Source organism: Megascapheus bottae, chromosome 1, assembly GCF_031878675.1.
Source record: "Megascapheus bottae isolate mThoBot1 chromosome 1, mThoBot2.hap1, whole genome shotgun sequence".
Classification (NCBI taxonomy): domain Eukaryota; kingdom Metazoa; phylum Chordata; class Mammalia; order Rodentia; family Geomyidae; genus Megascapheus; species Megascapheus bottae.
In genome coordinates this window covers 55710628-55722673 of record NC_143509.1, presented here as the reverse complement: position 1 = coordinate 55722673, position 12046 = coordinate 55710628, and the positions used below count along the sequence as shown (strand labels likewise).

General features: G+C 40.3%; 1 protein-coding gene across 19 annotated transcripts in view; it reads left to right on the top strand.

Annotated features, from left to right (window-relative positions):
* Kalrn (kalirin RhoGEF kinase) overlaps nt 1–12046 on the top strand; it is a 598249-nt gene that overhangs the window by 433881 nt on the left and 152322 nt on the right. For 6 of the 19 annotated variants that reach the window (XM_090345144.1, XM_090345135.1, XM_090345120.1 and 3 more), the window contains exon 34: nt 10485–11929. The exons of the other annotated variants lie outside the window; for them this stretch is intronic. In XM_090345144.1, coding sequence (XP_090201270.1) covers nt 10485–10547 — 63 coding nt within the window. In that variant the 3' untranslated portion in view covers nt 10548–11929. Of the gene's footprint in view, nt 1–10484; nt 11930–12046 lie in introns of those variants that run through there. 19 annotated transcript variants of the gene reach the window in all.

Below are 12046 nucleotides of genomic sequence, written 5' to 3'. Positions count from 1 at the left end.
GTATACCCCTCACTTGAGTATATGAGTGCCAGTTTCCTCACAAAGTTACAATCTAATATTTCATCAGGATTTTAAATCTTTTTATCTGACTTCAGATACTTTAAAAATCATCTTTGTTCATTTTTGTTATGGTATGTTTTAATTCTAAGTCTTGTCTATTCTTAATGTTTTAAAATTATATTTTATTATCTCTAAGTAGTTGTACAAAGGAGTTTACAATTCAGCAAATCAGTTTATATATCTTGATTAGTATCACCTCTTTTGTCATTCTCCCTCACCCCTCCCAAGCTCTCAACTCTTTTCAATTTTAACTGCCCCATTGCAACTATATTATTTTCTTTTATTTTTAGTGAAATGTACAGTATTGAATCTATAAACTAATTTGTATGTATAAAATGCATTCTTAATTATAAATACCTAACCACATTAAACTTTAACGTTTTTCAAATTATAAAACATATGCTGCAATACACACAAGAGCCAAGCTAATTCAGTAAGTATCCTGTAACATCAGGAAAGCCATGAAATTTTCTAGACTCTACCCTGTGCCCTCCCTGTTCACAGCCCTGTGCTTCTCCCTCAGGAAAGACTACACTTTTGATGTTTATCATGACCTTCATCTATAATTGTACTTTTTATGTGTATTTAAACAATATAATTTCAGTATGGATGTTTTATGGGACTAAAATCTCACCACACATACTCTTTTGTGTCTTGCTTCTATCTCTTAACATTCATTTTCTTGGAATTCTTCAATTCTGGTATATGTAAGGTAGCTCAGTTATTTTCATTCTTGTAGAGTATTCCAGCATGTGACTGTATAAAAATGTATCAATTCTGTGTGCATATAAGATTGGGGCTATTTTGGACAATGCTATTTCTGAATATTCTTACTTCCATATCCATATCCTTGGGAAAATACAATTCGCTTTCTCTGGGTGTCAAAGTGGAAGTGAAACTGCTAGATGATAGGAGATAATTTGACCTCCTCAATTTCCTTAGATGGTCAACTGCTTTTCAAAGTGCTGGAACAAAATTTACCCTGCAACTAATATACATAAAGAGTTTCCATTTTACATTTTCATCAGTGCTTGATGCAGTCAGAATTTTTCAGATCTGGTAGGTTTGTAATTTACATTTCTCTGATTAGTAAAGTTTGACTACCTTTGTCTTACATCAGTTGTATAAAGAGAGTTTCATTGTGACATTTTTACATGTGTATAAAATGTATCTGGGCCAACCTCCAGTTCTCTATCGCTCTCCCTTATCTCACACCCCCTTCATAAAATACTTTCAGTAGGTTTCATTGTTCAGTCTTCATATATACAAATCAACTATGTACACCAAATTCATTTCTGTTACCCTCTTCATTAGCCCTCCTGTGTCCCGCTGGTAACTCCCTTCCATCACAATCCATTTTTATTTCCAGTCATTCATCATTTTTATTGCATATTAATGTTATAATTAATTGTACCAATGCATTTGAGATGTATGTATTGCATGTATTGTGTATGTATTGTGCTTAGCTCAGACTAAACAACCATGTCCACTACTTTCTTTTTAAAAAATTATATTGTAAGGTGATATTCAGAGGAGTTACAGTTACATAAGTCAGGTAATGAGTATATTCCTTTTTGAACAGTGTTCCTCCCTCATGTTCTCCTACCATTTCCCCTCTTGACCTCCGCTCTTCCCCAAACTTGCAAAGTTAATTTCCAACATAATGTCTAGTGAACATCACTTTCTACTAGTTTCTCTCCCCACCTTTCCCCAACCCTCTATTGATCAACAGCTTTCATTGAGCTTCCTTGTATACTCTTTATACACAGTTGCACTGTATTTCCAAATTATTCACCCATCTTTGTTTTTACCTTTCACCTTTCCCTTGGAATTTTCTTATCCTTCTAGGCCTATGAATTTTCTCTGAAAATAGTGTCCTTGGCAGCCTTTTACCAGTGCCTCCCATCAGTTATTTTGTATTTTTTTTATTCATTGACAGAAGTTCCATATTAGTCCTCTGAATATTAATTCTTTGTTGACTAGATATGTAAATGTCTGTTCTTATTCTATGGCTAATGTTTTTGTTCACTGTTTTGCATCTTGTTTTATTTTGTTTTGTTTGCCTGTCCTGGGGCTTGAACCGGGGCCTGGGCACTGTCCCTGAGCTTCTTTTGCTCAAGGCTTAGCGCTCTACCACTTGAACCACAGCACTACTTCTAGGGGTACTGATGAATGGATGCCAGGGCTCCATGCCTGCTAGGTAAGCATTCTACCACTAAGCCACATTCCTAGCCCCTGTTTTGCCTCTTCAAAAACATATAATTTCATTTATTTTTTTTTCAGTCATGAGGCTTGAACTCGGCCTGGGCGTTGTTCCTGAGCACTTCAGCTCAAGGCTACTGCCCTATCCCTAGAGCCACAGCACCATTTCAGGTTTTCTAATGGTTAATTGGAGATAAGAATCTCACAGACTTTCATGCCCGGGCTGGCTTTCATCCTTGATCTTCAGATTTCAGCCTCCTGAGTAGCTAGAATTATAAGCGTGAGCCACTGTGCCCAGCTATACAATTTGAGTGTTGAAGATGACACATTTGTAAGATACTCATAAATGTGACCTAGACATCATTTCTTATACAAAGTGTTTTAAAATACAGTTCATCATTTATTCCTCCACAGAAAAATATACTAACATGAATATTGCTTACTATATGCTGCAGATTTTTAAGTTTTTATTTTTATTATCTTTAGATAATCATGCAAATGGGTGACAAGTCAGCATGTCACTCACTTTGTGAGTAGAATGCATCTTCATCAATTTTGGCTCTGTCATCCTCAGTAAATCTGTGTGAAGGAAGAACAAGAACTAATAGACTTTTAAAAACAGATGTTCGATTTTACTTAATACATTATATGACATACTAGAATTAAATCAATGAACTGTGATAAAAAGAAAAGACAAAAATTATATACGTACTGGGTTTGTTCAACACAAGCAGATTCAAGACCTAGGCAGGAAGTCTTTACGTAACAACATTAAACTAAAGCTCTGCCTCTCAAACCTTAATTTTATACACAGCCCTTATAGTCTTGACCTTCTGGTTGCTTTGCTTTCAAGTAGAAGAGAAAAGAGTTATTTCTAGCTGGGCTTCGTTGTCACAAAGGCTGGACTTCGTGAAAGCAGAGCTATGGATGGAAGAGCTTATTAAGAAGCTAACACCACCATCTCTCCCATTGCAGTGTGCCTTACATATCACTTCCTGTATGCATTTACATCATAGTTCCATGATTGATCTCCGTACCAAACTTTAAGACTGTAGGAGTAGAAATATGCTTGCTTTATACCCTCGTGACAAAACCATATCTAGCAAAGGGCTGACTGGTAGGAGTTATTTTACAAACATTTGTTGGATGAGTATAGAACAAACAAATAAATAGGAAGCAATATGTTTGATATCTCTGGAGATTAAAACAAAATATAATTAAGAAAGTCATAGCTTCTGGTTTGGGAAGACCAGATGTGTTCAGCATTCAATGTTACTACTGAAGTAGAATTGACTATGTTAGCAGAAATACTGAGAGTGGGGAGGAGGATATTCTGGATAGGTTCAACAGCAAGGCTGAGTTGGGAAGGAAGGAGAATGTAGGGTAAGTTTGGGATGTGGAGAGTGAATTTGCCTGAGTGAAGCTCAAGGTTTGTGTGAAGGGTAGTAGGAAATAGAATGTGCTAGATGCTGAAGGAATATAGTCACTGCTGTGCAGTGTCTAGCAATGACTCAGGGAATACAGTGTGGTGGTTATGGAACATTGTAAATTCATCTTGATGCACTGCTGTCTCTTCGTTCCTTCAATCTTTCCCTCCACTCAGGAAGAGTCTGTTGTTAGCCCAGCACGGTACTCTGCATCTCTCTTCACACCCAGCCTCAGTGATCAGTTTCTCCACTGTTCTTTCTTTGATCGTTGGGAACTTCCTTTTCCTCACTGGCATGCACTTACTTGTTCCTTCATGTTCCCAGTGAGAACTGCATCTGATTCTAATTCTACTGAGTCTACTAATTCTGATTCCCCGGGATCTTCTTTCTTTAAATCCTCCCCTTGCCTTCAGCAATAGTCTTTGTCACTTCACTTGGACAAAACTCCAAGACTGTGTGTCCAAAGAGACTTTACTCCAAACACTTTCATATTCATTTACTCACCATATTTTTTACTGAGCACCCACTGCTTTCTATTATCTCAATATGAAAGATTAACCTTGCTGTTAAACATAAAAGGGGAATGTGTATATGTATGTATATGTGTGTATGTGCGCTTATGTTTCTACATATACATATATGTATATGTTCATGCATATATACATATGTATATGTGAAGGAAATATGCCAGAATGTAAGATATGGTTATTTCTGGTTTATGGCTTTTTCCAAATCTCTACAATAGGAGATAATACTTCTGTTAACGATACATTACTTCTCTAACACAAAGGCAGAAAGATGTTATTTTTGGCTGGGTACTGGTGGCTTATGCCTATAATACTAACTACTCAGAAAAGCTGAAAAGATCTGAAAGATCACAATTCAAAGCCATTCCTGGTTTAAAAAAAGGTTGTAAAGCTCTACCTCCAAAATCACTTGCTGGACTGAAAAATATGATGTAAAAATCAGTGTTAATAAATTATTAAATTTAAAAAAAAAGCTGGGCTGAAATCATGGCTTAAATGGTAGCGTGCCAGCCAAAGTAAAGAGAATGTAATGCCCTGAATTCTAACCCCACTACTGGTGCACACATGTACATGCATGTTGTGAACCCACCACACACACATACACACACACACACACACACACACATACACACACACACCCCTAATAGGTGTCATTTTTTGAAGAATAGGAAGACAAAGGGACATGATTGCTAAATGGCTGCTGCTGTCATTTACCATCTACATAAACCATGGTGTTTGGTAGGGATTGGGAAATCTACTTGTCCTTGGTATCTTAAAGTTCAAAAGAGTAGCCAGAGAGTGAATTGGGGCTGACTGGCAGATGGGGCAAGATTGTGAGCTGAGGAAATGGAAACTTTGTCTGGTTGTGAAGGCCAGGAACTTTCAGCTGAGGAAAGGAGCAGAGCGGAGGAGTGGAGAGGAGAGGAAAGGAATGGAGAGAGGAAAAGAAAGGAGAGAGAAAAGGGAAGAGGAAACAGGAGATGAGAGGGAAGGGGAGGGGGGAAAGGTTGAAGAGGGGAGGGGATGGAAATTAGAGGGCAGAGAAGTAGGAGGAACGGGGCCTGATAAGCTCTTCAGGCCTTTCTTCTGTACTTAGCTGTTCTGGGCAAGGCAAGAGAAAGCCTGCTTTCAAGTTTATGAAGAGATTTTGCAAAAGTATGTACCACAGGAGACAGAAGAAGGAGAGAGAATTCTTTTGGGATTTAAGTGTGGTTTCAGTTCTTGGATCCCAAAAGGGGCTTCCAAAGTGACTCTTGATGAGAGACTCTGGGTAAAAAGGGGGCAAGGGGCTCCTAGGAAAGATTTCAGTGATGACCACATAAGCAGCACAGTCCATCATGACGTCAAATATCTCTCCTCCCTCCCTACCCCCTTCCTTCTCAACCACAGTCTTTGAACAGAGGGAACATTCTCTGATAAAGACATTTCAAATTTTTCTAAACTTGGAACAAAAACATTTCCAGGAAGGAAATCTTTTCAAGGCTGTCTCTTCCACATTTGTCTATGTCCAGGGTTCACTCAGAGAGTACATTGTGCCAGGGAAAATGGAAAAGAAAGCAAATAGAGGGCTTGAATAGTGCTGGTTGTGGCTAGCTTCAGGTAAGGGCATGTTCTGGAAGTGGGAGGCACTCAGCAAGAGGGCATAGCCCTGTACCCTTTGAGGCCTTCCCACTCAGCACCATGCTGCCCAGCTTGCTGCTCTTTGCCCATCACCCCTGTGTAGAAAGTGGGTGAAGAGCCCTGGAATGGCATGAGTAGTGAACACATGTTAGATTCCAAAGAAGACTCAGTAGGATGTGTGAAAGAACAAATATGTAGTGACCAGACCATTCCTTGTAAAGTATACATCTAGAAACACGTTGTGTGGTGTTGATGTCTTCTCTATGCATGATTCTATCCCTCAGTTCATCAGTTTTTTCATTCTGATGACTACACTGAGGAGATCTGCTAGTCAAGGCTCTGTTTCGAAGCTTGAGGTAGATAAAGGCTCTGTCAAACCAGTTAAAGTGGTATTTGCAGAGTTCCTTGTGTGTAATGGAGAAACAAAGACAGCATACACAGGCTCCACCAAAGAACAAAGTCCTTTCCCCATTTAATGAGGCAGATACAGTCATTTCCCTGAGATATCATTGCTGTGATCATCAGGCAGGGGAACACAGGCTGCCTGCAGGAAAGCTGTCCTTGTAGAGCGTAAACACCTGGCAGCTATGTCTCTGACTAAGCCCCTGACAGAAATGACACTCTTTAAAGGTAAGTATCATTCTCCTCATTTTGCAGATGACAGATTTTACAAGAAAATGTCGAGCAGAGAGGTTAAACAACTTACCCAGGATCATACAACCAGTAAGTGCAGAACTGGGTTTGAACCTAAGTCTTTCTGAGGTCCTATATACATACTATATAAATACTGCTCCCCCCACCACTGGCCAAATCTAATAAAGAAAAGCATTGAGTAATTCAAGCACAATCACACAAAGCAACTCTTTTCATGAAGATAGTGTAAAGTCTATAATTACCTCCCCTAATACAATTGAATGAAATTCTCAATTTAAAATCCAAGAATATCCCAGATGTGTGCATTGTGTATATCAGTTGCTCCCTATTTTCTGTGCTGAGTGAGACATGGCAGGAATCCAAATGTAGAAGAGATGGCTTCTTATTTCTGAGCCATGGGCATAGCAGGCATGCACATCCCACCTCCACCCTTCCTATTCCATCAAAATGAAACATTATCAACAGGTAGTCACACAGTACATTGAGAATACTGTTGGTGAGAGGCAGTTGAGATTTACTTACAAATCTGCTGTAAAACATGCCTCAACATCTCTATGAATGAAGAAAAGGTATAAATATCGTATAATAAATGTGTTCCCAACTTGTGGCTGCTTTTAATCTCACTGGACATCTAGTGGTATCTCTTCCATACCCAGTAACTATAAAAATCACAATTTGGTTTGGAAAGCTCTTGTTATGAGTCTAGTAGGACAGGGCCTCCAGAAGTAAGTAAGCTCACATGTAGAGCTGGGTACGGTGGCTCACACCTGTAATCTTAGCTATTCAAGAGGCTGAGATCTGAGGGTCAAGTTTCAAAGCCAGCACAGGCACAAAAGAATCTGAGACTCTTATCTCCAATTAACCTCTAGAAAATGGGAAGTGGGGCTTGGCTCAAGGGTGGAATGGTAGCCTTGAGCTAAAGAGCTCAGGGACAGCGCCCAAGCCCAGGGGTAGGGTGATAGCCTTGAGCTGAAGAGCTCAGGGACGGTGTCCAGGCCAAGTTCAAGCCCTATGACCCACAAAAAAAAAAAAAAAAGCTAACATGTAGGGGTCTGTTCCTGAATAGGCAAACCTCTGAATACTCACCCCACTTCCCCTTCTATTAGAGGAATGTTGAGCAGGTCTGGATAATAAAAGCCCTTCAGGCCCAGAGCATAGCCTAATGGTAGAATGATTGCCTTGCATGCATGAAGCCCTGGGTTCAATTCCTTGGTACCACATACACAGAAAAAGCTGGAAGTGGCATTGTGGCTCAAGTGGTAGAAAACTAGCCTTGAGTAACAACACTAGCCTTGAGCAAAATATCCAAGGAGAGTGCCCAGGCCCTGAGTTAAAGCCCAAGGACTGGCATTAAATAAATAAATAAATAAATAAATAAATAAATAAATAAATAAATAAATAAATGCCTATGGAAGGATCTCACTGAGTCTTGCTCCCTGTGGATAGTGCTAAACAAGTGCTCCTGTACAGCATGTGTGGAAGCTATGGAGGGTAGCCATGATATTGCAAACCAGATTATCTAGGGATGTTGTATAAAGAAGTTGAGACATAAAAAGGCCTCAGCATGAGAGACCAATCCAAGAGACCCTTAGAATTGCCAGGAAAATGTTTCAAAAGTTGAGTCCTTTGCTTGCCTAAAGAATTGTAAATCCAAAGGTATATGATATTTGGATATAGAATTTATGTGTGAATTCTAAGCTGAGAGCTGTTGTTTAAATAAGAAAGATTTATGAGCATTTCAAAAAATGTAAAGGTCTCTTGTCAAACTTACACTTAAACTTCTTCTGCTAGTCTCTGCTTCACACAAAATTTTTAATAGTTTATCTCATGAGCTCATCAACAGCTGTCAGTTTTAAAAGTTAAGATTTATACAGTTGGCCATGGTGGAACACTTCTATAATCTACTTCTGAGAGACTGGGACAAGGGTATCATGGATTCAAGACCTTCCTAAACTTCCTAGCTCTTAACTATATTAAGAGCCAAGCATTATTGGTAACCACTCTTTTGGAAGGTACCAAGTAGACTATGTTAACTATTGGCTTCTTGTGTAAATATGCATGTGTTTCCTCGAGGTTTTAGTTTTTCTATAATGGGTTTATTTCATGGGTGTCTCATACATCTAGCTACCATCAAACCAATCTACAGGATGAACAGAGACAATTAGAACTTAAAGTTCAAAAAAGTAAAAAAATTTCAGTAAAGCCCACTTCAAAAGAGGTCCTCAGATACAAGCTAGATCTTTATGTGATAGATACTTTCCAAAATCTTTGGAACCAGTCATCATACAAATGTACAAATAACATTTAGTGGATTGTTCTCCCTTAGAAGAGGCAACACGCATAGTCGTTTAAGATAGGTTTGGAGTTAAACACGCCTCACTTTACAACATACTCAATTACACTTGCCAGTTTTATGATCCTGGGAAGGACCTCTCCAGGCTTTGGTCTGCAAAATAAGGGCAATGACATTACCCAGCCCCATTGGCATGACATGATGTACATAAACACTTAGCACTTTGCCCGGCACATGGTAAGCGACTCAACAGTAAATAAAGAGTAGAATATCATATTCAGTGCTCATTTAAAAAGAAAAATAATAAATTCTGCCATTAAAATAGATATAGTAGACCTGATAACACATTTCTAAGTTAACCTAGGAATACCAGTGAGAATGGTGATGAGGGACTAGTTAATCAGGACAACTGATGCCCCTCCCCCCAACCTCCACAGTCCATGTTAGTGCATATACCAATGAATATGGATGTATAAAACTCTTCAGTCTTTTTGCTTTGGTGCATGTGAGCTCAGTGTACACTCAGACTTGACCATGAGTTGTCATGTGTGCATGTGTACAGCCCCCTGCCTTTCTTCAGAATCTTTTCTCCCTTCTCTATCTGGGACACCCTTACCTTCAATAGAACTCATGGTCACCACCATTTCAACTTGATGTTAAAGTGTTCTCTGGCTTAGTGAACAGTCTGACTAGCTCTTACTAGGAGCGTTTCAGACTGGACTCCTCATTTCTGTATGGCAGGTAGATGGAGTTTTTTAACTTCATACAGATGAGCTCCAGTCAAATGTGAGACCATACTCTATTTTTTCCTGAACTTTTCTCCTACCTAGGAGCCATTGCAGTTGAAAATATTTCATTCCTTCAGTGGTACTCGAAGTTGACTTTCCATGAGGGGCTATCTTTTCTCAGAGAGACAATGGCTCCTTGTTTCACATGGCCCAATATAAATGGCATAAACTACAATGGAAGATGCCCAACTAGGTATCTAACCTGCTCTCCTACCTGCTCTGTCACCCATCTGGTGATTCCTCTTAGCCAGCCTTGCAGTCTGTCCAAACCAGCCACATGCCTTAGAAAAATCACAGCTCACTGTTAGGGGCCCTGAAATCACAAATTTTAAGTCCATTACTACCATTACAATACATGAATGAGTAAACCTCTCTGTTTCTCCCAACAAAATGTTATAGCAAGGATTTTTTGTTAGGGCATAGGGACCCGAAAGAGTTTAAGCAAGAAAATGTCAGAAAAGGGTTATGAGATGATCACTGACATTCAGTGCTGCTGTTTACTCCATCCCTATCTATACAATGCCTGGCTCTACTCCACCTATCTTTGTGTCTGGGATATTGGGAGGCCACTGCAAGATTGATCCACAGGGGTCTTATGGGTTGTAAGGATATGGATTGGAGTTGTAACCCATTTAGCAAGCAAAATGGGCAGTCAGTGATCCCCATCTAGATCCTAGACCTGATTGGCTTCTTCTGAACTATGAGATCAAGGACTGTCCTTACCCAACTCTGCTTCCTTCTGACTTTCTTTGAAATAATTGTGGTTTCCAAATTGCACTATGCATTGGGTTACTAGTAGTGCTACAGTAGGTTGCACTAAGTTAACTCTGTTTTCTGTCAAGGGCTATGGGATCTCATGCAGATTTTTGCAAAGTCATATGCAAATCACAGAGCCCAGCCCTTTTCTTAACAGGATGGCAACCTTGTTCCTCGGTGGCACCTGGGACCCGGAGATCCTTTCTCCACTTACGTTTAGCGCGCAGCCTGGGACTTGTCCCTGCAGCTCACCGGGTTAGCCGTGGCACCGTTGGGACCTCCTCCCATCAGGACTCCAATCACCCACCTCTCTTGAGACTGCTCTAGCAGGGCTGGCATGGGGTGCAGCCTTTGCTCAAAGGGCAACCTGTTCCAAGCAAAATCTGCCCACCTGGGCTTTGGGCTCACCCCGGGCCTCCCTGCGTCTCTTCTGGGTGCATTTTGAGGTTGCTGAGTTTCTCTCCAAAGTCTAAAATGGTGGGGTAATGGGGACTGTGACAGCCCCCAGGGCCCCACATACTTTCCTCAATTCCCAATCTCAACACCAGGGACCCACACACACATCTAGCCCTTGCTGCTACGAAGGTCTGCCACATAACACAAGTGGACTGGATAGCTAGAAGGATGTATTTGTGGAGCTTTTCTCTAGATTGGATACTTCTATGAACAGTGCTCCCCCCCAAATCCCCAAGAATCCATCATTCTATTCTAGATTATCTTTCTAACTCCCTATAAAAGAGGGAAGAAGAAGCACTGGCTTATGATAGAGATGATAAGGGCTGGCCCTGAGCTTTCCCAAATACTGGTATCAGCCACCTCCCCAACAAATCTATTCGCTCCAGCCTCACCAGGATTGTCATGGTTTCCTCACTCCTCTCTACCCTCACTCCCTTCCAAGGTCTCTGGTGCAAAGACCACCCTTCCAGCCTCCATTTGCTTTACATGATCCTGTTGGGGGTAGGAGAAGTTTTGGAAGCTACAAGTGAAAGTGTTTGGCCAGATGTTGATGATTATTGAAACTAGATGCTGGGTTCCTGGGTGTTCATTATACCATTCTCCTCACTTTGTATATGTCTACAATTTTTCATAATAAAAAGAATTTTTAAAATTCTCCAGCTTCCATAACACTCAAGAGAGAACCCCTAACCCCTGAAAGTTTCATGGTTACTTCACACCAAGGCAAGAGGCAGAGATGATTCCATTTCAAAAATACACTCATTTTCTAACCTTTTGAAAGGCCCCACTGCTTTATTTTTAGTAGAATAATCTTATTTCTCAGAGGTCCTGATGTTGGGCTCACTTCCCAGACTGGGTGATGGGGAGGGCAGGGAAAGGGTTCCTTTAAAGTTTACACTTCCATGTATCTCACAATCCCGTTGTGAGGATGTGGCTTGTTCAGTGTTCTGAACTTTGTGAAGGATATGTGCTCTCAAAGCAAAGTGTCATTCTCCGGAATTGCACCTGGCTCAGGAAAGGACTGTCTTTGTACTTGAATTTAAATCCAATGGAGAACTTTAACACGGGCATTTGCATGACTGAGAATTGCTGCTGTCTTTTTTCCATATGTCACTTTCTTGAATGTGTTCTAATAAAATGATTCTAAAGCAGGCTGTTGATATATAGTGATTTATAAATACTTTCTGTTGAGCACTGAGGTCCATTTAAATCTCTGCCAAGAATCACCTCATCCCACTTTCCGGAAAGAGCTGTCAAGCTGGG